The sequence below is a fragment of the Loxodonta africana genome, chromosome 15, assembly GCF_030014295.1.
Source record: "Loxodonta africana isolate mLoxAfr1 chromosome 15, mLoxAfr1.hap2, whole genome shotgun sequence".
Classification (NCBI taxonomy): Eukaryota; Metazoa; Chordata; class Mammalia; order Proboscidea; family Elephantidae; genus Loxodonta; species Loxodonta africana.
The window spans coordinates 47,622,427-47,649,996 of record NC_087356.1 but is presented as its reverse complement, the minus strand read 5'-3'; the positions used below and the strand labels follow the sequence as shown (position 1 = coordinate 47,649,996).

Genomic DNA, 27,570 nt, shown 5'->3' with positions numbered 1-27,570 from the left:
CTAGAAAATCCAAAATGATCCCTGAAATTCAAATGACTTTCTGTTTCCTAGACAGCACAATTATGCGTTTGGCCTGTATTTGAGTGTTGTAAGAGATAGTGGGGTTAAGCAGAGTGAAAAAAATCTCTGACTCATGCTGTCCCCTAAGGACCCTGTTTCTGTTAACCTCAGACAAGCCTTGTCTCTCACACCTGTGAACCACTGGGCTTGAATGTGGGGAGACTTGTCCTCTTTATTCTCATTGCTTTTTGCAGACCATTGTTCTTCCTTCTTCCCTAAAACTTTCTGATTCCCAGAAGGTCAAGCTGTCAGACAGGATCACCTGCTACATCTTAGTGTAAGGACAGCTTCCAGATTTCTTCCCTCATCCCTCAACTCTCTCAGTACTTGCTTTGCTGTCTTTTTCCTCAACACTTCATCTGTCAGAATTCCTGGAGATTGCAGTGTCCATGTGGGTGATCCTTTAAGTAACCTGATCTCACTTCCTCATGTCTCCTGATCATGCCCTTCACCTGATCGCGGCTACAGATTTCCACGGTCATTTTCTATACCTTATTATTATGTGTAACTGCACCCTCTCCATAATCCCAATTTTAAGCATCCATTTTTCAACTATCACCTCCTATCTTTCCCATTTACTTTCTCTAATATTTCAGCTCCAGTCATCCTTTGACTTCCTGTGTTTGATCCTAACTCCATTCACTGTCCCTCCCCCTCATGTCCTCACTTTCTTCCTTTGGCTGATATCCCATGGCCCAGCAGGATACTAACATCCTTGCATGTACTGTTAGCCCCCTGCCCTTCTGTTTGTCATCCTCCCTTGACAAAGCCCCAGCCTCAATAAATCCAGCTTTTCATCTGCTTCAGGCCCAAGAAGGACATCCGACCACACTGCCTGGGTTCATTTTACATTCATGACCACAGGTTTTAAGTGCACCGTTTTAGAGCTGCTGGAAGTTCTCAGTTTATCACCTTCCCACTATGCAGAAGACCATTTTTTTTTTCCTCTCTCTCCTCAGACATCCACTACCCTTCCCCCATCCCTCTCAGCTGACCTTCGTTTTTCACTGTGAAAATACAAGCCATCAGAAGAGAATTTCAGTGCATTTTTGCTGTTAAGTCTATGTCAGTCTTGCCATGCCTGGACCATAAGTAGTGCCTCCCTCCTCTTTGAAGGCATGGACCATCTCTGCTTTTGGCCAAGTCCTGCCCTTTCCTTGTGCTCTTGGTCCTGTTACCTCTCATCTGTCAAAGAAACAGCTCTGGTGGTCGGTTCCGTTTTCTCCTGTCATGAGTTTTCCTCTCTGATGGGTCATTCCCATTAGCATGCTGTTATTTCTACCATCTTCAAAAGAAAAACCCTCCCTTAACCCCACACAGCTTCTGTCTCATTTCTCGTCACCCTTGGCAGCATAACTTTTCAAATAAGTTGTCTGTACTCAACTTCTCCCATTCTGAGATTTTGCCCCATTACTCCATTGAGACTGTTCTTGTCAGGGTCTCCATGACCACTCCTTGCTACATCAGATGGTCCCTCCCAGCCCTCATCCAGGTGCCCTGTCAGCTGCTTTGCTCATGGAGCCCTGGGTTGGATTGGTTTCCACGTGTTCCCTTTCTTTTTTCCCCTCACCTCATTGGCTGCTGCCTCTTCCCAGTGTCCTCTGCTGATTGTCTTCATCTTCCTGGCCTCCAGCATTGGAGTGCCCCAGGCTCAGGCTTCAGACCTCTGCTCTAGGGACTTGTACTCCCTGGGTACTCTGATCCAGTTCTGTGGCTCTAACTTCAAAATATATCCAGAATGAACAGTTCCTGTTCCTTTCACAGCTACTGCCCTGGTCCAAGCCACTGTCTTCTACCTGGACTACTTCAGTAGCCTCCTAACTGGTTTCCCTGCTTCTGCCCCTGTCTCCTGACAGTGATGGATAAGACGATCCTTAAATTGTAACTTAGATCTTATTACTTTGCAGCTCATTTCCCTCAGTAAAATCCAGATCCCCTTCTGTGGCTTTTAGGGTGTGGTTCAATTTTTCCCAATAGTCTCTGACCTCGTCTCCTGCTGCTCTCCTCTGTGAACAGTGCTCTGCCTGCTAGCTTTCCTGCGGTTGTTCCTTAAACGCAGGTAGTACCCACTACAGTGCCATACAGGCCTCTGCTTGTACCCTTATCGCAGAACCCAGAGCATGGTTTGCTCCCTCACTTCTTTCAGGTCTCTGCCTCATCAGCACCTCCCGGGGGACACCCCCGGTCATGCTCGCTAACATAGTACACACCCACCTTCACTCTGCCCTTCATCGTTACTGTAACACCACTGGATGTACATGTTGGTGTTTGTGGTCTGTTCCTTCCCCACACTGCAATTGAGTTCCATGGAGTCAGCTTTGCCTATATTGTGCCCTGAGGCCCCAGAGCAGTACCTGACACATCGTAGGCACTCAATAAATATGCACTGAATGTATACATGTATGCTGTTGTGCTCAGGATTGGTGTAGTTAACGAGATTTTAGCCAGGAACTCTTTCTACCTGCTATTAGATTCTTGTTGTGATTCTTTCTCAAATGCCTTTTTGGTCTTAAAACAGTGTGCAGAACACCAAGACTTCTTGTTGTGAAATCTTACGGTTCTGGTTGTGCACACCCGTTGTGGAGTGTAGTTGCTGTAAAAGGAATAGGGAATAGGGGACTGAGCTGGATGTGTAAGGGCACAGCCTCTTTCTGAATGAATTTCTTCACTGTCAGCTTTTTGTATTCAACTCCTAGAAAGTGAGAGCAGTGAAACGTTGGCTATTTGGGAGTTCTAGTTCACTGGTTATAATGAGTCATAATTTGAATTAACCAAATTAGATAGTCTTAAACATGAGCTGTATACATTAGTTTTCTAATTTTATTTTTAATTGCTTAAATATGTTTGGAAACCAGTTTTTCTTCTAATGACTCTGGAAAGAGAGTTTTTTTGTATCGTAGTATATGTGTGCAATAAATTATGATTTATAAATGTCATGAAATTTCAGTTCTGTTTTCAGATTTTTAATTGCAAAAGTCACCATCTTTGTATTTTCCCAATTCATTCATATTTTAAAAGAAAAAAACATGTTTTCAGTTCTTTTCAGTTTGAAGAATGAGAATTTAAGCCTGTTAATGCTCCTGTTTTGGTTTTTGAGAGACAGTAACCAGAAGAGAGGTAATAGAATTAGCTCTCCTAACATTCTGCCCTTTCTCTGCCCAGTTATAAGCTGAATGGCTTGTCTCTTATCAGAACTGATCTCAGACTACTTTTAATTAATGTCAGTGAAAGAATTGAAGTATAATCTCTGCCATCGGCTATTAAAAACCCATTGCTGTCGACTCACAGTGACCCTGTAGGACAAAGTAGAACTGCCCCATAGGGTTTCCAAGGGTGTACATTTTTACGGGAGCAGATTGCCACATCTTTCTTCCTCAGAGTACCTGGTGGGTTCAAACTGCCAACCTTTAAGTTAGCATCTGAGTGCTTAACCACTGTACCACCAGGGCTCCATCCAATGACTGTTAGAAGGTGGCACTTACCTTCCTGGGTTTCATCAATCCACTCTTCCAATCCACAGAAATAGTCTCTGGTGTATGTTAATTAGAGCCCCTGGGTGGTACAAACCGATAATCGCTCAGCTGCTAACAGAAAGGTTGGAGGGAAGAGTCCACCCAGAGGCTCCTCGAAAGAAAGACCTGGCAGTCTACTTCTGAAAAATCAGTCATTGAAAAGCCTATGGAATACAGTTTTACTCTGATACACGGGGGGTTGCCATGAGTCAGAATGTTCTCAGCAGCAGCTGGTATGTTAATTACATTACATAAATTTCAACAACCAAATCCTCTGGCACTTGTGCAACCTCAGAATGTTGCTTCAGGGAATTCCCCACAGCTTCAAGTCCTAGAGAAGGAGACACAGGCCTGTCTTTCCTAAAGCATCTTAAGGGCAGGAGCAGGCTGATTTGATTAGATAGGGACTTCTCTGGTATTGGAAATGGGTGCCGGCTATTATATTCAGATACATTCTACTTATGTTTTTTTTTTTTTTCCCCTGTCTTTGTTTCCTCTTCCTCAATCCAGGCCTCGTTTAGGAACGGTCATGCACCGGGTGATTGGACTGGGGGCCCTTTACTTTATCTTTGCAACTATCGAAGGCGCCATGAGAGTCATTGGGGTAAAAACGACATAATTCCTCTTTCACCCTCTTTTGTTGTTGCTATGTAGTGTGATTTTACTTTATATATCCTGAGATGAAGTTTTAAAGATAGGAAATTTATGGAAAAAGCCCAATTTGAACTTATTCCTCTGGAATATTTCCCTTTAAAAATACTTCCTTAAAAGGGTGGGTAGAGCATTTCTTAAAATTTTATCATTTATGAAGACACCACTGATGACATCCCAGGAATTAGTGCCATCCCAGAAATGCTCATGGTTATTCTTTATAAAGAATGTTTTGTCTGTTGTTTTACAGTCTGTACACAGTGTATCTTCCTTCACCCTTGACTTAGAAAGTACCAAGTGAACAGGAAGTTACTTACACCCTTCAAGCATAGAGACATAACATTTCATCACTCTTTGAAGTCTCATTTGGCTATAAGTTTTGTCTGTCTCTTGTGGACTCATTAATTTGGGGACTTAGCATTTCCCACTTTGAGGAGAAGGAAGCTTTCAGGGAGAAAAATGAGTGGTGATGTAGGCAGCAATGTCTACCCTGTAGTGAAGTGTCAGAACATTTATGTCTGGGGACGATCCCTGGATTTCTTGCTCTCTGCTGTTCTTAGTAGATGGTTGAGTACTAAGTGATGAAGAAACTTACTGTATCTTACCTGATTCAAAGAACCTTATAATTTTTAACCAAAATGTCTTTTGGATTATATGTATAAATCAGGCTACTGTGCAGAGTATATTGTCACGTGAGTTTACATCACATATTTTCATCTGTCCCTTAAAGCAGGACATTTGTTCAATGATGTTAAAAAACCTCATTCTTCTTCCTGTTATCTTTGATTCATCTACCTTCTGTGCTAGATACACCTACTCTTTTAATCTTTAAGTATATTTATCTTCACCTTTACGTAATAATGAGGAACTCTGCATTTATATGTATAATTCACAGGAAATTAATCTTTGCTAGAAAGAAAACAGAAAAAATAAATATAATTCTCAGTCAACTGTTGATTAGTCACAGAGTAAGTATCTCATCTATAGTTTGTTTCCATGTGGTCCCCATATTTTTTTGTCTGTGTCTCTTCACATGCAGTAGGAAAGAGCAGGAGTCTGTGTGCTCACCTGTTAGAGTAGCCCTGGCTGTATGTTCCGTGTGGAGTGGAGAGAGATTGAAATGGTTGGCCCCAGTGAGGTTGGGAGCATGATGGTTTTTATTTGCCATTCCATAATATGGTTTTACTTTGCTAAGGTTTTTTTTTTTATCATCAATAAGTTGATGATAGATTATCACTTGTTGCTGCCAAAACAGTTAATTCTTAAGAAGTAGAAATCTTTTATGTAGCTTTTGTGAATCATGAGATAAGCTAAATTGTTTTTCGTTATCATTTGATAATTGTTGTAACACATTCAGTTTTTGTTTTGTTTTTGTTTTTCTGTTTCTTTCAGGGTTCTAACCATTTAGCTGTTGTTTTGGGTGACATTGTTTTAGCAGTTATTGACTCCATTTTTGTATGGTTCATATCCTTTACTATGTTCTTCTGAAAGGTTTCCTTGTGTCATTAAAAACAGATTGTTTTTAATTTGTAATAATAGATAGTTATGTCGTTATTGTTACTTTAATATAGGAATTTAGTTGACGGAGAAAAAGTAACAACTTTCCTAACCTCAAACAAGGAATATCTTTTTTTCTATTTAGTTCAGCACACATGTAAGTGTTCAGTGTGTTCTGTACTGAGGAGGCATGGATGAAAACGACATCATCCCTGCATTTAAGGAACTCACAATCTGACAGGGGAGACAAATGCATAACTAGGAGCAATATAGCAGTAGTCACTGTGGTCTTATAGGGATGCTACTGTAGTGGAGAGGGGAGAGAAATTAATTCTGACCTAAGAAATCAGGGAAGACTTCACAGAAATGGTGACATTTAGATTGAGACTGGGAGGATAAATAGGGGTTTACTAGGCAGAGAATTGGGGAACAGGCGTTCTGGTAAGAAATGAGGGGAACAAACAGTTGAAAATATGAAAATACAGGGAGAGCTTTGGTGAGGAGGGATGGTCAGCAGTGGCCAGTGCTGCACCCCCAGCTGTGGTCATCCCAGGGTCAGAACGTGACAGCAGGAGAGTGGCGTCAGCGAAGGTGGTGGGGCTAAAGCCGCATTACAGTAGGGGAAACAGTAAGTGGGAGAAGTTCTAGAGGCAGTGTTAACTGGATCCTCACTGATTCATTGACTCAGCTTGAGTCTGGGGAATTCTCATTGTATTTTTCTCTGTCACTGGCCTTCTGATTCGTATTGGTGGAAATGGGAGGAAATCTGTAGAAACTGCTCAAGACCAGGTTAGAGCACAGTGTAGGGTTATGCAGACCCCAGAACAAATTATTTTTATCTGTTTCTTCTTTATTTATGTATTATGAAAGCCTTTCCTATAGATTTCACCTAGTTTCTTCTGTTTTCATTATCTTTGATATTTGTCTTTTGACTTTAATTATTTTCCTTCTGTTTCTTTCTGTTTCCTCATCTGTGTATCTCCTAGGAGAAGCCAGAGGGCTTGAATGTACCTGTGTTCCTTATCTATAAAAAACCAAAACCTGTTGCCATTGATTCAATTTTGAGTCGTAGTGACCCTATAGGACAGAGCAGAACTGCCCCACGGGGTTTCCAAGGCTGTGATCTTTACAGGAGCAGATTGCCATGTCTTTTCTCCCTCGGAGCACCTAGTGGGTTCAAAGGACCAACCTTTTGATTAGCAGCTGAGTGCTTAAGCACTGTGCGACCAGGGCTCCTTCCCTTACGTATAGGGAAGATCTTTCTCTTTGCAAGTATGTTAGCAAATGTAGCACTGTTTATAGGTGTCCTAGCAGAAGCACTGGACCAACACTCTTGATAGAAATTAAAACAAAAATTTTATTGAAAGAGTAATTTCATTCTGCGGGATGGAAGACACGTGGCATTCAGACAGGCTTGAGTGCGTGTTCTGCTTTGTAGGCAGAACAGAGGGGTATTTAGCAGGGAGATTAAACAACTGCAGACAGTTTCACATCAAAGCCAATGCAAGAGAAGGAAGGGACATTTACAAAGCAGTGGTTAGACTACAAACTTTACATCAGTTTCTAACCTAGCTAACACAAATCTCTTACTCCTGATAAAATTTGACTAAGCCAATATTTCTAAACATTCTTGGTGTGGGAGTTTAGCGATGGATTGCAAGCTGTGTCAACTTAATTGGAGCTCTTAAAATGTAAAGAGTGAAGATTAAATCAGCTCTAAATGTAGTCTTTTGAAATGTAAACATTGCCCATCCAACTAAGGGGGAGGGAGATAGGGCCCTGGAATTCACTGCATGAATTCCCTGAAAGCGGTTAAATGGTGCTTTTATTTACATAAGTGAAAGCCTGAATCTGCATTCTGTGTTATAGATGGTCAAGACTTTACAGCAATGATCTGTCTCCTTACTTTAACAGACGTAGTTTCTACCTAGTTACTAACTTACAGAGAACTAGCAGATTAAAAAAAAAAAAAAAAAAACTAATAGGAGTGGAAAAATCCCAGTGGGTGGAAATTAACTTAGGAGTCACAATTGGTATATACCTCTTGGCTATGAAGTTATTCACAGGTTTTAACTTCATTTAACATTATCAGTAAGGTGCCTTCTGTGGGGCAGCTGTGTAAACGTTCATAACCGGCACAGGGCTTTTGTTTTTCAAGCAATAAAACTTTGACAAAAAAGGTTGAATGGTTTTTAAAAGAAATAAAAATCTTAGTTTAATTCAGAATGGAGCTTTTTTATTTAGGTTTGAAGTCACCTAATGCAGACGTGCCAGCACCTCAGATTCTAAAATTTACATACACTAGGCTTTCTGAGTCCCTTGTTGTTGTGTGCCATTGAGTGGATTCCAACTCATAGCAACCCTTTAAGACAGAGTAGAACTGCCCCACTGGGTTTCCTAGGCTGTAATCGTTACAGAAGCAGATCACCTAGGTCTTTTCTTCTACGGAGCCGTTGGTGGGTTTGAACTACAGACCTTTGGGTTAGCAGCCGAGTGCTTTAACCATTGTGCCACCTGGGTACCATTCTGAGTTCCTTGGATCTTGATTTTTTCTAAGTGCAGTCTTGCTGGTCTTTAAATTCCCTGTTTTTGAATTCTTAACATATTTCCAAATAAAAAAGCCCCCCAATTTTTAATTATTATTCATACTCTCTAAAGCAATAGTTCTTAACTTTTTGGGGGTACTGAGGTCAGTGATGCCTTTGAAAATCTAAAGAGAGCTGTGGAGGAGGCCATCTCCATAAGGCAAGCACATACACCCACACAAGGAATTTTGCATGTAATGAGACATTTATATGCAAAATCTTCCTAAGTTATATCCACGGACACCTTAAGTGTCTGTGGATGCTAGTTAAGAAATGAGTTGTTTCTTACTGAGCTTGCTTGGAAATCGTCTTTTACTTCTGTTCAGTTTAGAATCCAAGTTTATTGAATAAAAGTTCATTGAATAAAATTACAGTTAGATCTTTTCCGATAGTACCCACCCAGTGCCCTCGAGTCGATTCCAACTCATAGCGACCCTATAGGACAGAGTAGAACTGCCCCATAGAGTTTCCAAGGAGTGCCTGGTGGATTCAAACTGCCGACCCTTTGGTTAGCAGCCGTAGCAGATAGTAATATAAATACATATCTTGCTCTAGTGTGGTTTTTCATATTTAAAATTTTTTAAAGAAATTCTGTTTCTAAAAAGGTGATGTATATTGCTCAGCCCGCATATGAATAGCATTCTGGCTGTAGGAGCACTCATCCTCCAAGGTTGTAGACCCTGCTTTGCTGCAGCTGCATCACCAGTCAGAATGCTCACCTGACTTGAGAGTGGGAAAGACAGATTGCAGTGGGGATGAACGTAGCTATTGGCCTCAGCATCACTGTCTCTGGGTCTCAGTATCAGTTGTCTTATTTCTAAAATTGTTCATGCTTGGAGCCTTTAACAATTTAAAGAGCCTGTCCTTCAATTAATTGAGCAGTAGACTTTAAACTTTTTTTTAATTTGTTTTATCTTTTCTGGTAATTTAAAGTTCTGTATTTCAAGAATTTCTTGTTCTTAACCATCCACAAGGTAGTTCATTGGGAAAAAGTCAATAATGTAACTTGTCAGAAAACGACAAGGAAAAGTGACTACGGTGACTAATTCCATCTGAATTTGAATGAGGGTAATTTGTCACCTGCATGGAGAGCATCATCTTTGGTCTGTTCCAGTGCATAGTGAGCCAAATCGAGAAAACAGCTGTAAAGAAATCCAGAAATTAAAGTTACCTTGGTTAGTATTTAATGGTGAGAGGATGGAAATCTAGTACCTATTTCTGCTTGAACCTGAATTTTTTAATGTTTGCTTTCAGATTGCAGTTTGGTGATTTTCATTACTGAAATGAAAAGTTTGTTTTCCCTGTACAAAAAGATAGTGATTTCCTAAGTGATTACAAATGATCAGCAAAGAGAAGTAGGCCTAGATACATGATGTAACTAATCCTGTAAGGGTCTAATTTTAAAGTAATAGAAAAAAAAAATAGCCTAAAAAATGTGAAAGCTGTAGCCTTTCTCATGTAGGCCCCACCTATTTTTTGCTTGTTTGTTTTATTTTTGCTGTTTTGCTGCAGGCGAAAGATTCTGATCTTATTCTTCTGGCCAGCCTCCCTCTTTCTCTTCTTGACTCTGGCTTGTGCTGGTGGATATCCTTCTCCTGTTGCAGCCACAGGTCCACGGGGATTTTCACTTCAGGATCAGGAGGGCTGCTTACTTTCATTTTTTCTTCCTTTTGATTGGAAGAAATGATTCAGAATGTACCTCAGTTTAATAGTGGCTTGTTAAGTGGAGGTTTAGGTAGTTTCAGATTTGCTTTTTATCTTTTTATTCCTTGGCTTTTATAAAACCTTTTGGATTATTAAATAAGATCAGGTTTTAACCTAGAAAATTGATTTTAGTCAAGGAGTTTTAAGTATTGGTCTTGATGTGTTTTGAAAATAATGAAAGCGTATTTGCATTTTCGTGAGTTCTGACAATAGTCTTAATTGGTTGGGTTCTTTTACAACCTACTGGACATTTAGAAAGATTAAAAAACAGTCTTGGTAAAGTAATTTTAATACTAAAATAAAGTTTTTTATTAATGAATTACATAGGACTTAAAACAGGCACAAACATAAAATTTGCCACTTCTTTTGCTCAACTCTGCTATTTGGGAACATTTATCAGAAAAGAAGTGGATTCATATGTGCCAGCCACTGTTTGTTTCTTAAGCAAAGCTTGTTGGTGTGCTCTGAGAGGAAGGAACTCTTACCTGAGAGCAGAGAGACCTGGCTTGATCCCAGCTACAGAGCTGTGGAGTCTGTGGAAGACTCTTCTTTTTGCTTCTTCATACTCAGCAGTGTTGAACTCTGCCTGAGCCCTGCGCTCTCGGAAAACTCTGATGATCAGTAAACACTACCCCACGCTGCTCCCTCCCATAACTTTTTACTGCAAAGAGCCACCCTTCTCTATATGACTTTGGTATGACTTACAAATATCTCCTTGTTGACTGTGACAAGGCCAGAAGCCAACACTCCAAATTCCTGTTCTTTGCCTCATCAATGATTAAGTAAACTGATCGTTCGCCTTGAACAATCTGAACAAAACACCTGGCTGGGCCAGACTTTATTTAAGCACGTTCCTCCCTCTAAATCCCTGAACATTGACCCAGCCTCAGCCTCAGCCAGCCTGCAGTCTCTCCTTAATGCCCCCTCCTGAAAATTGGCTGACCTCAAGGGAAGATAATTCTTAAGCAAACTGTCTAGTCACACTGCCCATTCCCCCACACCTGGTTCTTTCTGGCCTTGTTTACTCTTCCCTGTGAAAGAAAAGCCATTTTCTGCCTGACCTTTGAGAGTTTGCAGTAGTCCTTTTGAATAAAGTCTCTCCCATCCTAGGTCCAGGTTTGTTTTGACATATTTCAGGTTTTTAATTTGCAAAACGGAATTGGTAGCTAACCTAACTTCTTAATATTGGTCATTCAGAGGATAAAACAATTATAGATTAGAATGAACAAACAAATAAGAAACAAAGACAAAAAAGCACACGCCAAATGGCATGTTATAATGTGATCTGTAAAAGTGTCTGATCCAAGGGAATTTGACTTGTAGCATTTGCATAGCTCCCCCTGTGCCACAAGAGCTTGGCCTTGAAGGAACACATCACAGTTCTTCTTGCTTGCATTTCTTTCTCCTTAAGGTTTGTTGATTTAGTTCATACAATGGTAAGTTGTAAAGCAAAATCTATGATAAAGGCAGTATTAACAATTATACAGTGTTGGCTAAGATAATATTTTCTGTGTTTTTTTTAGCTTTACATTTTTGAACTATAGCAGTACTAACTTTGGAAATACAGTAGAAGATTCTTATTTTGCCTTTTGTCTTAACTATTTATTACTATTTGAAATGTTTTTCCTTAACTTTTTTTTCACATTTTCATAAGTTTGGCACAAACTGTGAAGACTCTACGGTTAAGGAAGAACACAGTGAAATTTTCTTTATACAGGCACTTTACAAATACTCTGATCTTTGCTGTACTGGGTAAGCTATTTAATTTTTCTTATAATAAATTATGTTAATATTGCATTGTAAAAATGCATGGCAGGGACGTCTCACCTCACAAGGAGAAAGGAGAATCAACATCAACAGCTCAAGACTGATTCCTATGAGGTGGAGTTCAGACATGCCTCCAAACCTCCAACCTTTGTACCAATCTAATACCAACCATCCCTCCATGGCACTCTGTACTTCTCTGCTGGGTTCAGTAATTCACTGTAGTGGCCACACAGAACCCACAGACAACACTCACAATTATGGGGTTTATTGGGGAAGTAACAGGTTATAACTGAGGTTCAGGAACACTCAGGATACAGTCCTTCAATCAGGACAGCCTCTCCTCAGCTGTGCCTGCAGGCACGCCTCTCTCTGCTCCCTCCCTCCTGCCCTGCTCAGCCAAGTGTTACAAAGCTCTTTTAGCTCTGCTGATCAGTGCATGGAGGCACCCCACTCTGCCAGTAAGCATCAGCCTGAAGATGCTCAGCCCTCTCGCTCTGTGGGTCAGTACACCCACTGTAACCACCTTGCTTCGTGGGCCAGGAAGCCCACTGCTCTGTCTCCTGCTGATCTCTTGGTTCCGTTGCCTCTGCTGTCACCATTTCTCTGCCTCTGCTTCTCGCTATCTCTCGCTGTCTCCTGTGTTAAAACTCTGTCTCCTGGGTCTAGGAGGTCTCTACACAGAGATATCAGATCTAAAGGATGCAGTCCACACCTACCTAGCTCTCCTTTTTTTCGTGGTAGTAGTTCTCCTCTGCTTTTGGATTAACTTCTCTTTTAAACCTATTAGAATGGCAAAAGTGACCAATCACCTCATTACGGTTCCATAGACCTTATATGCATGGTCCCACCTCCACAAGGGTGCCGTACACCTTATTTACATTATTAGTAAGCTGTCCAATCCCCTTGATGGGCCACAAGGACCTCATTTGCGCAGCGCTTACCCAGTCATCTGGTGGGAGTTACAAAGACTATGGCTAGAAGGTTGGTGTTAAGTAATTCACTGTACTGCATGGATATTCTTTTTAAAGATGACTTTCTGTGTTTCAGCCTCTGTAGTGTTTATGGTATGGACAACGAAGACATTTAGAATTGCAAAATGCCAGTCAGTAAGTATAACCTTTCTACTTGAACGGTTTTCACTTTTAATTATATAATTTCATTTTGTGTAATTTCGAAGAAAGTTTTATGTTTGTAAATAGAGATAATTCCAGTGGGGATTACTTTGAACTGTTTTCTATAGAATTATAAAATCTTTTGCCTCCTTTAAATGACTCTGAAAAGTTCTTCCTAAATCTCCTTTTCCTGTTATATCCTTTTAACTTCTTTTTGTATGTTCGAAAGAGAATCCTCTCCTTGCGTAATTTAAGGTAACAGGAAATCTTTTTCTTTTCTTTCTGCATACCATGAAATTGGGTCATTTTATATCTGCCCCCATCAAATGAGACTGTAAATGTTAAATCTAACTTGTTTCTGGGATGGTATAATCATTACGGACATTCAGGAAATTTTCTTGATGGGTTTCCTAGTCAGAAGATACATTTCTTAGACTTGGAGTATAAAAGGCCCCTTCTTGGGGTTTTTTGGAGATTTAAAACTAGTCTCCAGTTCTGTATAAACAATTGCAAAGAGCCGTCTGAAAATCTTGGGCTCCTTTCTACTGCCTTAGGGACAATTTAAAGGGAGAACAGGCTGCTCCTTCTGGAATTTCTTTTTATTTTTACATCAGGTTCTAATGTCATTGAGTGATCAGTGTCAAAATACCCATTATCATCTTGGTTCTAATTCTGCTGTTAACTTGCCTCATGATTTTGAAGAAATCCATTAATCTTTTTAAGCTTTACTATTCTCTCCTGGAAAATAAAGATTTTATTAGTACTTACCATTAATTTTTTTTTTTTTTTTTACCATTGAAGAGAAAATCTATCTTTTAGCAGAATATTAATTTTTCATTTTCGAATTGTCCTTTTTGTAGGATTGGATGGAACGCTGGGTAGATGAGGCATTCTGGAGCTTCCTTTTCTCACTTATCCTCGTTGTAATAATGTTTTTGTGGAGACCATCAGCAAATAATCAGAGGTACCTAACATAGGAAACTTCCATCTGACGAGCATTTGTTGATCACCTGGTGCAATATCAAAGACATTTATAGAAACTGTATGGAAGCAGTCCTTGCTTTTAAGGAGTATGTGGTCAAATGCAAGATAGTGAAATAAGAGATACTAAGTCTAGAGGGGAGAGGGATGAGAAAGACTTCATGAAAGAGGAAGTATTTATGTTAGACCTTGGAGAAAGGAATAGGACAGTGAAAAATTGAGAATGGAAAGGATATACATTTTCTGGGATTCAGCGAGGCATGCAGTTTGATTAATGCTCCTTATGTTGGAGGTGATACAGTTGGAAAGGAAGGGTGTGAGGCCAAGGTTGTAAAGCACTTGACTGCTAAGTTCAGAAAGTTGTACTTGAGACCTCATGTGATGGGGAGCTCCGCCTTCTCTTGCAGCAGCCGTCTTCCCAAGGAAGTGCGCTAAGCTTATTGTAAATACTTCTAGGGAAAAAATGAAAAAGTTTATACCAGTATATGTGTTTTTCTTTCCCTTTTAAAAATTATACGGTAATAATAATACATATATCCATACCCTGTTTTGTACCCTCTTGTTTAAAATCTGCCATATAACTTTTACTGGCTATATGGTATATTCCATCATATGAATGTACGGTCGATTCTCGTTATTTGCGAGAGTTATTATTCTATAATGTCATTTAAAACACTGAATTAGTGAATACTGAACCATTATCTTCAGGGGAAATACAGGGTTAGGTTCTGTGGGACACTGTTCGTAGCAGTTCATCAACCGATCGATACATCACTTTGTTTTAGGTATGCTTCTGTTTAAAGACATTTAATATCTGTTGTTGAGTCACTGGTGTTGAACTCATGGCCAGCAGTACTCTTAATTCATGGCTGAACAGACCTTATCTAACACATTTTTTCTCCATAAAGCACATTGCAGCCCTCTTGTACTTAGAAACAAGACAGTACTTCAACACTGCGCTTGGCAACAATTTTAAAGTGAAATCACTAACAAAAATACAAAAATGTGAAAAATGAGGCACTAAATAGACCATGAAAAGGACACTTGTTTATAGTGAGAGCTGAAGCAAGAAGGCAGAGTGTTACCGTGTTTGACCTTGGCTGAGAATGTGTTACCGTGTTTGACCTTGGCTGAGAATGTGCACATAGGGTGACTCATATTTTTCGCCACTATGCACATGTCCACAAATGGCCACAGAAGTGCCAGGAGTATTGATTTAGAGGAAAAAAAATTTTTTTTTATTGTGTAGATGATTTCCTAAATAGGGAATCCGTCAGTAATGAGGCTCAATTGTAGTATAATTTATATAAGCACTTTCTAATTATTAGCCAGGTGGCTGGGTAATGTAAACACCCAGTTATATGCTCAACTGCTAGATGAAAAGTTGGTGGTTTGAACTTACCTAGGAGTGCCTGGGAAGACAGGCCTAGCAGTCTGCTTCCAAAAGGTCATAGCCTTATAACCCCTCGGAGCAGTTCTGCTCTGCACACGTGGGGCTGCCATGAGTCAAAATCGACTCAACAGCAACTAGCAGTAATAATTATTAGACATTTGTTTCTAGCTTTTTGCTCCTAACAGTGCTTTTTGAATGCTGTTGAGTATCCATCTTGGTGAACCTTTGTTAGTGTGGTGTAAGGTAAATGTATCCTTACTTTGATAGATATTGTCAGATCTAGAAAGGTTGTGTCAGTTTACACTCCATCGAGAATGTTTGAGAGGAAAGTTTATGACCTTATTGCCTAGTGAATGTAGTTCAATCAATGTGCTTTTTAAAAAAGATTCTAATCTGATTAGCAACTTCTTAATTAGGGGAAGAGCTGTAAAGTGGTGGGCAGGGAGGTAAACCTGACTGATACGGCAAATAAAGTGCAGCGGAAAGTTCCCTTCCCCCAACATTATATGTTGCAAAATTCCCTTCTAGAAGGGTTCTGTCCGTTCATGTTTCTGCCAACAAGGCGTGAGTGTCATGTTTCACAGCTTCCTCACAGTAACCTTGGCTCATTTGAGAGTAAAAAATTTGAACTTCCATTTTTTAATTCATAAGAAAGTTTTCAAACAGATTTTCTGTATACAGTGACTGTTGTAGATATATTTAACCTGAAAATTGAACAGGTTTAAACATGCTGGTCAAATTACTCCTTATTTTTGATCTAGGTATGCCTTCATGCCCTTAATAGATGATTCTGATGATGAAATTGAAGAATACATGGTAACATCTGAAAATTTAAGTGAGTGATATAGTTTTTATTGGCCATTTTACATATTGTAACAGAGAACTATGGTTCCTTTACCTAGGATGCAAGGTCACAGACGCCGTGGGGGTTTTTGAATCCCCCCCCCCCGGCAAAATATTCAGAAACCTCTATTATGGTATGCTATCACAAACAAAAAAGCCAGTGATTAAGTTTTCAAGATTGTTAATATAATTTAAGCTTTTGTTACTTGTTTGCTCTTAAAGCTTAAGTGTGAAAACTCTGTGGTTACCCAATCAGCAAAAATGTAACGCAAGATTATGGCCTCCGTTTCCCTGCTTCTTTTTAGTTCTCCCATCTCACTCTCACTTTTCATGCTTTGCTGACTCTACTGTTCAGAAACAAAATGAGGAAAAACTTACCCACAGCTAAGCTGTTAAAGTTCAGTGTATTGGGGTTCCAGCTTCTAGTAAGGATGGAATCACTTGTATTGGACTAACCATCCTGCTGATGCTATTATAAACTCTAGACAAAATATGTATTAAAAATGTACCTCTTTCCTACATTTCCAATGGTACAGTAAAGCCAGCCCTCTGCCTAAAGTTTCCCCCATTAGCTCTCCTTTAACAAAGAATGTATTTCCTTGTTGGGTAGTTAAATGTGAGGCTAGACAGGAAAATATTGTATAATTTTATATCTATAATGTTTCTCATTACAGCTGAAGGAATAAAATTAAGAGTCTCTAAAACGGTTTCTAATGGAACAGCAAAACCTGCCACTTCTGATAATTTTGTGAGTATAGTTTATATTTAATAGACTCTCAGTCTTTAAGCAAATGTCATGTTCATTGATTATCAGGAAAACATGTTTTTACTGAAGTGTTTTTTATGGTATGAAAATGTGTTTCTAAGTAGCAGTACTAGTTAAATGCCAGAACTGAAATATCTTAGTTTTAGATCCTCCCTTCTCAAGTGTGCTGCTCTGGAACCAGAGCAAGAGAATCACCTGAGAACTTGTTACAAATGCAGAATCTCAGGTCTACCCCAAACCAAAAACCCAGTGCCATCGAGTCGATTCCAACTCATAGCAACCCTGTAGGACAGAGTAGAACTGCCCCATAGAGTTTCCAAGGACCACCTGGCGGATTCGAACTGCTGACCCTTTGGTTAGCAGCTGTAGCACTTAACCATTACGCCACCAGGGTTTCCCAGGTCTACCCCAGGCCTTCTGAATTTAAATCTGGAAACCCTGGTGGTGTAGCGGTTAAGCGCCATGGCTGCTAACCAAAATGTTGTCAGTTTGAATCCACAGGCACTCCTTGGAAACTTTATGGGGTGGCTCTACCCTGTCCTATAGGATTGCTATGAGTTGAAATCAGTTCGCCGGCAACGGATTTGGGTTTGGTTTTAACAAGACTCCACAGGTGATTCCTATATGCATTAAAGACTGAGAAGCTTTGTTACAGCAAAAGCTTGTGTTAACTCTTGAAAAATTTTTAAACTGATTTTAAAAGCCATTTTATGTAATGCTGGTTAACTCTTGGGAAAAGGACTTTATGTGTTACCTATGCTATTACAAAAATTAGCATAAGTTTTTTTAACCATGCAAGCTTAAATAAAATGCTAAAATATGGGGCAGAGATGAGTTTTAAAATGTTTTATACATTAAATGTGATCATTATGAAGCGAACTGGAAATGCCTATCAAAGTTTTATATTCTGCTTTCTTACAATTACGTTCCTTATTATTACCATGTAAAAACTTATGTATGCACATAAGTTCTGACAGGACAGATGATACATGGAAAAACATTTTTTTTCTCTACTGGATTTGTAAATTCTCTAATTTTGATTTTTCTTAACATAATTCTTTAAAATGTGTTTTTTGAGTAGTTTTATGGTAATTCAACTAAATTTTTAAAAACTACAAGTTTCATTATCTAGAGTTAGGAGTTATTAAACTTTCAGTTTGTTAAGTCATTTCCCTCTTATTTTAGGGATCTATCTTTTAGGAGCCCTGGTGGCACAGTTGTTAAAGTGCTTGACCACTAAGCAAAAGGTTAGTGGTTTGAACCCACCAGCCGCTCTGTGGGAGAAAGACGTAGAGGTCTGCTTCTGTAAAGATTACTGCCTTGGAAACCCTGTGGGGCAGTTCTGCTCTGTCCTGTAAGGTCAGCAGGAGTCAGAATTGACTCGATGGCAGTAGATTTGGTTTTGGTGTCTTAATTTAAAGCTCAATATTTGCAGACACATCAAGGGAATACTTTTTTATTTCTCTAAGTGCAGTCCACTTCTTGAGCAGAAATTGGGGCCTAGATCCACTCAGAGAATCAGGGTTCTGTTTATATTGGCTCAGCTACTTGTCTCTAAGGTAAGCAAAATGTAACTAATAATACTAGAATCAGAGCATTCCATGTAGTCAGTATTATGGATTGAATTGTGTCCCCCCAAATGTCAGCTTGGCTAGGCCATGATTCCCAGTGCTGTGTGATTGTCCACCATTTTGTCATCTGATGTGATTTTCCTGTGTGTTGTAAATCCTACCTCTATGAGATGTTAATGAGGCAGGATTAGGGGCAGTTATGTTAATAAGGCAGGACTCAGTCTACAAGATTAGGTTGTGTCTTAAGTCAATCTCTTTGGAGGTGTAAAAGAGAGAAGCCACCAGAGAGACAAGGGGACCTAATACCACCAAGAAAGCAGCACCGGGAACAGAGTGCATCCTTTGGACCCAGGGTTCCTATACTGAAAAGCTTCTAGACTAGGGGAAGATTGATGACAAAGACCTTCCTCCAGAACTGACAGAGAAAGCCTTCCCCTAGAGCTGCACCCTGAATTTGGACTTCTAGCCTCCTGAACTGAGAGAAAGAATAAATTTCTCTTTGTTAAAGCCGCCTACTTGCGGTATTTCTGTTATAGCAGCACTAGATAACTAAGGCAGTCAGTAGACTACAAAGAAAATTTTTTACTTATTTTACATTATAAACCACAATATACAGTATAACTTTTTATTTTTCCTTGTCCAGGTGAGATAACTATAAGCAAGTTTCTATTAAAAAAAGAAACCTAAATCAGCCGGTCTGCTTCCTTTTCTTGTCTCCTGCAGGTAGATGAGCATAAATACAAGTGATAACCTAAGTAGGCTTTTCCAAATTTGGAATATTTGTGCCATCATCTTGAGATTGAATTCCTGTTGAACAATTATAAACTTATGGTATAAAAACTTAGGAGACATAACAGTGCTCAGAGCAAATCAATAGTCTTGCTATTTTCTATCTTATAGTCAGCTGTATGTGTATGTACTGTGGTTTCTCAGGATAAAAAAAATAACACCTATGCATCTAACTAAAACCAAAAAGAAGAGCAGACATCTTAAGTCTAAACGCTGTGTGATATTAATGCCAACATTTTAGGACATATGTAGAGACTAAAAAGAATGTCATGTATTTGAATTTCAATATTTGAATTTAACCCACATTCTATTAAAAATGCTCTGCTTTCAGGTGTTATTAAGCAAATGGCTAATACATAAATATTTCTACAGGATGAAGATTTGAAGTGGGTGGAAGAAAATATTCCCTCTTCATTCACAGATGTGTAAATATCCTCTGTTCAAGTTTGTGTCTGTAATTTAGGCTGTAGTTTAAAGGGAGAATTCTCATACTTTGTCATGTGCTTTTCAAACCGCCTGTGTCTGTATGTTTTTGTAACCCCATATTGCCAGTGAAATGTCTGATTTACTTTATATGAAACTGCAAAGAAAACAAACCCTGGCTTAGCCTCTCTTTCTTCATCCTTTTTCACTGTATAACAGCTATTTTAATACTAATGACCTGTTACTACCTCAGGGAGCCTTGGTGGCCAAATGGTTATTAAAGCATTCAGTGACTAACCGAAAGGTTAGAGGTTCAAATCCACCAGTGGTTCCACAGGAGGAAAGACCTATTGCTCTCGTAAAGATTCCAGCCTAGGGAAACCCTGTTGGGCATTCTGCTCTGTCTTACAGGGTCAGTATGAGTCAGAATTGACTTGACGGCACACAGTAGCAACAACATGACTAACTCCAGTTTTGTCTGATCTGAGTTATCAAGGTCATTTTATTTAGTGTTCACTTTCTGCTGTGGAAAAGTTCAAGCATATGTAAAACTTTTTTTTTTAAAAAGAACACATAACCAAAATACCATGTATGATAGGAAAAGTTTTAGTGTTAACTTTCTGCTGTGGAAAAGTTCAAGCATGTGTAAAACTTTTTTTTTAAAAGAACACATAACCAAAATACCATGTATGATAGGAAAAGTTTTGGAAGAAAAACATGAGCATAGGAAAAATAGGAGGTGCATAGGAAGCCCTTCTGGGAACTTTGGCTATTAAGGTTCTTCTGTATCTGTGTTGTATTACACAAGAATTCCATATAGGCGTTTAAACAGTAGATAATAACAAAATAGCCGAGTGTGGCAACGTTTTATATATTGTTCTTTCCTTTCCCTGCCCCATCTAATTCCTATTTAGACAGTTTCTATTAGTATCATATCCCTTTTGCCTGAAGAATTTCCTCTACATTTCTTGCAGTGCAGTCACGCCGGTAATGAATCTCTCAGATTTTGTCTGAAAAGGTCTTTATTTCACTTATTTTTAAAAAGCTGTCTTTGCCAGGTATATGTACAGAATTCTTGGTAGTTTTTTTCTTTCAACACTTTAAAAATTTTCCTTCCACTGTCTTGTAGCTTGCATACCATATTTTTATGCAAAGAACATGCACTTTCTGTGTTTGCCAACCATTCCCCACCCCCATCGAGGTATTTCCGTAAGCTCGCTGTGCTGATTTTTTTTTTTTTTTACAGCAACGTGTAAAAAGAAAAAAATTGGCATAATAGCACTTAGAAAATACCTCATGGGCTGGGGAGCAGTTGACAAACAAACAGAAGGTGCGTATTCTTCGTGTAAAAAATATGGTAGTTTCTGCAAAAAAAAGTCTGCTTTAGTTCTTCGTTTCTCTGTATGTTATGGCGGGGGGTGGTTTTCTGGCAGCCTTCAAGATTTTCTCCTTATTTTTCACTATACATATGAGTCTAGGTGCACGTGTGAGGAAGAGGAAAACCAAAAAAAACCAAACCCACTGCTGTAGAGTGGATTCCAACTCATAGCAACCCTATAGGACAGAGTAGAACTGCCCCATAGAGTTTCCAGGGAGCACCTGGTGGATCTGAACTGCTGACCTTTGGTTAGCAGCCGTAGCACTTAACCACTATGCCACCAGGGCTTCCTGAGGAAGAGGGGAGATTGATAATCCATCCTGCTCGAGATTTTCTGAGCTGCTTGCATATGTGGTTTGATATTTTTCATTGTTTCTGGAAAATTCTTGGCCATTATTACTTCATATATTTCTTCCGTGTTATTTTCTGTCTTCTCCTCTGAGATGCTATTTTAACATATGTTAGGCTATTGATGTTTTTCCAAAGCTCTTGGATGCTCTGTCCTCTTTCTGCTCCTGAAACCCTCCTACAAAAGATCTGGTGACCTGCTCACATAAAGATTACAGCCTAGGAAACCCTCTGGGGGAGGTCTACTCTGTACTATAGAGCCACCGTAAGTGAGAATTCACTTAATGGCACACATCAACAAACTCCACCCCCCCCCACACACATACTTTTTTTCTTCTATTTATGTTTTAGTTTGAGTAGTTTTTATTGACTTTAAGTTTACTTGTTCTTTTCTTGACTGCACCAAGTGTACTGATGAGCCCACCAAAAATATTCTTATTTCTAGTATTTCCATTTGAGTCTTGTAATTTCTGTCTCTCTGCTGAAATTTCGTATTCATGTGTGTTGTCCACTGTTTTTATTAGAGCCTTTAACATAATAAGTTTAGATATTTTAAATTCTGTCTTAGTTCAAGCATTGGATAATATCCGACTTCGTTTCTGTTGATTGCTTTTTCTCTTGAAAATGGCTTCTTCTAGCTTCTAAATGTCTTGTAATTTTTTGTTCAAAGCTGGATGTTGTAAAAAAGATAGAGACTGAGGTAAATACCATTTATGCTTGGAAATAGTTATACCTCATCTTTTAGGCCTTTATTGTGGGAGATTGAATCAATGTACTGTATTTTTATGCACATAACGTCTGCCTTCCTTATTTGTTTAGCAACTGCGCACTCACCCTGAGAGGTATTTTCATGAGTACTGCTATGCCATGTTTTCTTTTTACATATTGCTTTAAAAAAAAAAATAAACATCTCACGCTTAAGAAAATACCTCAGGGAGGGTGCGGTTGGCAAACAGACATAGAAGGTATGCATTGTTTGTGTAAAAATATGGTAGTTGGAGTTGCTGGATTTAGATTTATCTATTGCTGTGATTATCTTCTCTGCACCACTGGCTTCAAATTCCTCTAACATGCCTGTGTGTGTCTGTGTCTGTGGCTGGTTTGCCAGGAAGTTTTTCTCAATGTCTGATCCACCCTAACTTTAGATCTTCTTTTTGCGCTTGTACCTCAGGGAGCCTTTCCATGCTCTTACCTTTCCCCAGCGGTAGATTGCTGTCTCTTGTCAGTCATTTATTGCTAATCTTTTGGTGGAAGCTGGAGGCGCTTCTCTGTTGTCTTGGCCCAGCCTCAGCCTTAGGCAGGCCCTATGTCCTTTGGGTCTTGGGCCTTTCTCAGTGATCCTGCCCCTCCCCTTAAAGTAGGAGATCTCTAATAGTCTGGGTCCAGAGTAGTTTCCTGCCCCTCCCACATGAGGAGAGGTTTTTATTTTTTCCTCTTCTCCAGTTGTAATAGGTCTTCACCTTTTCCCTAGGGGTGACAGGGTTTGCTGTTCTTCCCTCAGTAGCTTAAAGGTTTTGTTCTACAGGGGAGAAGATCTGGGTGGGGATTCCCGTCTTTGGTCCTACATCATCAAGGCATGCTTTCTCCCATTTCCCATCCTGTTCCCAGTGTTTCTTGTGAGCACCCAGTGAGGGTCTGTGAAGAAGGTCCTCTAAGTGGGCATAAACTCCCCTTCTCTGCAGCTTTTCTGCTCTTTCTAGGACTATATTTACATGTATTTTGGGTTGTTTGATATTGTCGCACCCATTTCTGGAGTGTCTTTATTTTTTCAATTGCTTTTCTCCCTGTTCTTCAGATCAAAAAATTTCCATTTATATACCTTTAAGTGTACTGATTTATTTATTTTTTTACCATCTCAAACCTATCATTCGTCCCATCTAGTGAATTTTTCATTTTCACCCTTTTGGTTATTTTCCTATTGCATATTATCATTTGAATTTATCCTCCCTTGGGCACATTTGTAGTTTTTTTTTTTTCATTATTGTATGATACTGTTTTTTTCTTTAATTTTCTGACCTTGTTCAACTCTTTGAACTTCTTCCTGTTTTGTTTTTATCCTTTTCTGCTCTTAGTTTTTAAATTTTGTATTTTAGAGATTGTTTTTAATATCACCAACTTCCTTTTATGTTATTAAGTGTCAAATGTTGTTATAGCTTTTTTCTACTGTAAAAATGTTTTGATTTGCAGTTTCTTTTCCTTTTTTTTTTTAATGCCTATAATACAGAATTGGCATTTTGGGTTTTTTCCTATTCATAGGTGTTTTGTGGAGAGGATTCATAATTTGAGTGTCCTGTTGATCAGTGTGAGTGAAGCACATTTTCTTTTATGGGTGACGTTGATAGCTGGGGAGTGCAGAGAGGGATGAGTTGGAGTGTCTTATTTTTCTTTTATTTCTACAAGTTCCTTAAAATTTCCTTTTTTCTTCTTTTTACTTCACAATTGCATCTCCAAAAGATACACTTGTCTATGTATCTGATTCTCCTCTGACAATAATGATTCTTGAAGGCCCCTACTTTGGGTCCTGCTCACTTATGCCCCTTTCCTGTAGGAGGTGCTGTGAATACCAAGTCACCAACCTTGCTCCATATTTTCGTACTTGGTTTTGGGCTTTTTTGAGGGGCATGGTTTTGTCTACACCTTGTCTAAGCCCTCCTGCCCCTCTACCCTCCCACACAGCCTCAGTCCCTTCATTCCCTACTCTGTTTACTCATGAGCTTGCAGTGGCAGCAGGAGCTCTGGAATTTTATATTTATTTCTGTACATACAGGTCATTTCAAATTTATGGTATCTCCCGGTAACACTGAAGACATGGGTTGTGTGTGGTTTTGTTTGCAGTTCTTAGTGATCATACAGTTTTTTGGACAAAGATGCATGGTGAGATTAGGTGGTCACCATTATCTTTTAGATTTGGAAACTTACAACTAAAAAAATACTTCAGAAGGAAATCATCTAATCAGACTCACCCTCTGCAGTGCCTCCACTTCTTGGTAGAAAACAGAAAGGCTCCTGAGTAGTTCTCTTTATGTCTCAGAAAGTCTTCACTGTGTGTGCTTTCTTTCTTAAATAGAAATATCTGCTGATTACAAAAATTCCTTTGGAATATAAACATTAAAATGTCTTATTTGATATTCTCATGAACCATTTATGTGAAGTGAGTGAAGCCATAAACTTCAAGACAGTTTCCAGAATTTTAGGTTTTTGGGAACCCTTGCTTGTTCACTTCTGAAAACTTTAACATGAGAAATTTAGCACAATGCTACCCATATGTAATGTACAATTTACTTTGCAAGTGTAGTATTTAAATGTATACAGAGAAAACCTTTTATATACATCCATGGAGATGGAACAAAAATTTTGCACGCATAGGAAAATTTAAATAGGTCATGAATAACCATATGATGCAGTGTATTATAAGATATTAGTACAGTATTCATTATGGATTTCCCTGTCTCTGATAAGCCATAGAGGCCAGATTAGGGTAGCTCACCTCCCTCTTTAGCACGGAAAACATTAAGTGTTAAGTAGTCATTTAGCTTACAAAGGGAACCCTATTTGAGATTACTGGTGTTTCTCTCTAAACAAGGTGCTAAGCACCCAGCAGTCTTCTGGGCCCCAAAGGCTCTGGTTCTTCTTTCCCCTAAAGCAGTCTCTTCCTCTGGATTTTATGGTTTGTGTTAATAGTATGACTCCACGCCATCTGACTTGGCTCCTTTCTCACATCTGGCTAATCTCTCTCCGTTCTCTTACTTCTGCCTTCAGCGTGGACTGCACTGTGAATAGCATCCTTAGGAGTTGTGCATTGATGTGGCTTTCATGTTGTGACTTTGGCACTCCCCCTCAAAGCTCTGCCACACATTGAGGCTAGATTAAGCTTACTGAACCTTTTTATACGTTTGTCTTTTGTTTTTATCCACATTATTTTTCCAAGCAAAGCTTCCCAATATGCTTCATTGGTAGATGTCCAGTCAGTGATAATAATGACACAGTAATTAAACAAATGCTTGATTCCATAAAAACCACTTTTCATAATGTTTTCATCCCTCTTAAGCTCTCAGAAAAGCACATGCCGTGTAGGTTTTCAAATTAGATAGCAAATCATCACTTAGATGCTTATCTAACTATTCATAGTAAAAAAAAAAAAAAAAACAGGGAATTAAAAAATAAATATGTAGTTGATGTCAGTTATGTTTAGAGTTACTCATTTTATGTTGTAACTATTGATATCCCTCCAACATATTAGGCTCTAGAATTGCTGATCTTGCTTTTTTTTTTTTTTTTTTTCATTTTGAAGTTATTATTTTTATGCTTCAGTTAATTTTAACTGAATGGTATATAGCATACTTTCTAGAAAGTGCATAAATCCAAAGCAAATGTATAGCTCAGTGAATTTTTAAGATGAACACACTATGTAACCAAAACCCAGATGAAAAAATAGAACATCACTAATGTCTTAAAACCCTCCCAAATCATTCATGACCTTCCCTTCCCAAAGGTACTGTCATCCTGATTTTTATACCTGTAGATTAGTTGCGCTAGCTTTAAAAATGTTATGCCTCAATTATTTATTTATTTCATTTTTTTTGCTGTGTAGAATTCTGTTGCGTAAATATATCACACTTTACCCACTGAGGTTATTTTCCGTTTTGAGCTAGTAAAAACAGTGCCACTATGAAAATTCTTGTCTGTGTCTGTTGGTGAACCTAGGTGTTCACTTAGGTTGGCTGTGTACATCAAGGAGTGAGAATTGGCTTTAGTAGATGTACTGGCCTTAATTGTACTAACATTGTAAACTGGTTTTTCCCCTCTTTTATTTCAGAGCTCTTCCAGTGTTAGTGGATTCAGATGAGGTAAAAAAAAAAAAAAAAGTTTTTTCATTTATTTCCTTGGAGCTGTTATTTTCACAAGTAAAATATATTTTAGAAACAAATTCTCAAAGTTACTTTTTAAAATGATTACAAGTTGAGCAGACTGAAAGACACTATGGATTGATTTGTGGATAAAGTTTAGAGAAGCTGGGTCCTCATTTAAAAAAGAAATAAGGTGAATACTTGTTTGAAAGAAGGGAAGAATTTTTTTATGAGATTTTGATTTCATGATTTTCTAGGATTTTATAAATGTATAGGTAAGAGTTTAGAAGATTTTAAGATGACGGTTCGTCTAAACTAATCTCATACTTGTAGATATTTTGCTGGGGTATTGAATAGTTTCCATTTGATTTTCATTCACTAAGCAGGAAATTTGATTAGAGGACGTGAATTTGGTAAAGTTTTTTGAAGAAAATAAAAGTAGCATGAGTCGTCTGAACATTGAAGGGTGGCCCAAGGCAGGAGGAAGTCTGAAGGGTAAAAATTGGAGGATGGATGCAAGGAGCATTAGCGTCTCCAGAGGAGGAGGAGAGGGAAGTTAGTGACAGCTGAGGGCCAGTTTGTGTGGTGGCTGTAGAATATGGAGAGCAGCTACCACTCTGTCCATCAAAAAGGAAGGGAAATAATTTTGGCATCGGTGTGGTGATTGGACTGTGATGGGATGGAAAAGGTACCTTGCTACAAAACAGTTCAGGATGTATAACTACAGAAAGATGTACCACAGAATTATTTTTTAAAGGGCATTTAAAGTATTCACTTTATAAGTAATTGATTTGTGATCTCTCTTTTTTTTTTTAATCATCTTTAGGTAAAAATTTACAGCTCAAGTTAATTTCAGATACAAAAATTTATATACATATTGTTATGTGGCCCTGATTGCAGTCCCCACAGTGTGACAGCACACTTCCCCCTTTCCACTGAATCAGCTCCTGTCCCTTTCTGCCCTCCCGTCCCACCTCTGGATTGGAACTGCCCATTTAGTCTTGTGTATCTACTTGAACTAAAAAGCAGACTCTAAACGAGTGTTATTTTAAATTTTATAGTCCAGTCTAATCTTTGTCTGAAGAGTTGGCTTCAGGAATGGCCTCAGTTCTAGGTTAACAAAGAGTCTGGGGACCGTGCCTGCTGTGGTTCCTCTAGTCTCAGTCAGACCATTAAGTCTGGTCTTTTTACTTGAATTTGAGTTCTGCACCCCACTTTTCTCCTGTTCCGTTAGGGACTGTCTGTTGTGTTCCCTGTCAGGGCAGTCATTGGTGATAGTCGAGCACCATCTAGTTCTGGTCTCAGACTGATGGAGTCTCTGGTTTATGTGGCTGATTTGAATA

At 38.9% G+C, this 27,570-nt stretch overlaps 1 protein-coding gene across 9 annotated transcripts in view; it reads left to right on the top strand.

The window, feature by feature from the left end:
* TMEM87B (transmembrane protein 87B) overlaps positions 1-27,570 on the top strand; it is a 92,876-nt gene that overhangs the window by 55,655 nt on the left and 9,651 nt on the right. For 3 of the 9 annotated variants that reach the window (XM_064268835.1, XM_064268839.1, XM_064268837.1), the window contains exons 10-19: positions 4,083-4,176; positions 5,616-5,689; positions 11,655-11,761; positions 12,824-12,882; positions 13,749-13,852; positions 16,024-16,097; positions 16,780-16,853; positions 18,341-18,430; positions 19,604-19,656; positions 26,197-26,227. In XM_064268835.1, the coding sequence (XP_064124905.1) occupies positions 4,083-4,176; positions 5,616-5,689; positions 11,655-11,761; positions 12,824-12,882; positions 13,749-13,852; positions 16,024-16,097; positions 16,780-16,853; positions 18,341-18,430; positions 19,604-19,656; positions 26,197-26,227 (760 nt within the window). Of the gene's footprint in view, positions 1-4,082; positions 4,177-5,615; positions 5,690-9,817; positions 9,892-11,654; positions 11,762-12,823; positions 12,883-13,748; positions 13,853-16,023; positions 16,098-16,779; positions 16,854-18,340; positions 18,431-19,603; positions 19,657-20,900; positions 20,985-26,196; positions 26,228-27,570 lie in introns of those variants that run through there. The other 6 variants (XR_010317982.1, XR_010317983.1, XM_064268836.1 and 3 more) reach the window with 6 other exon arrangements.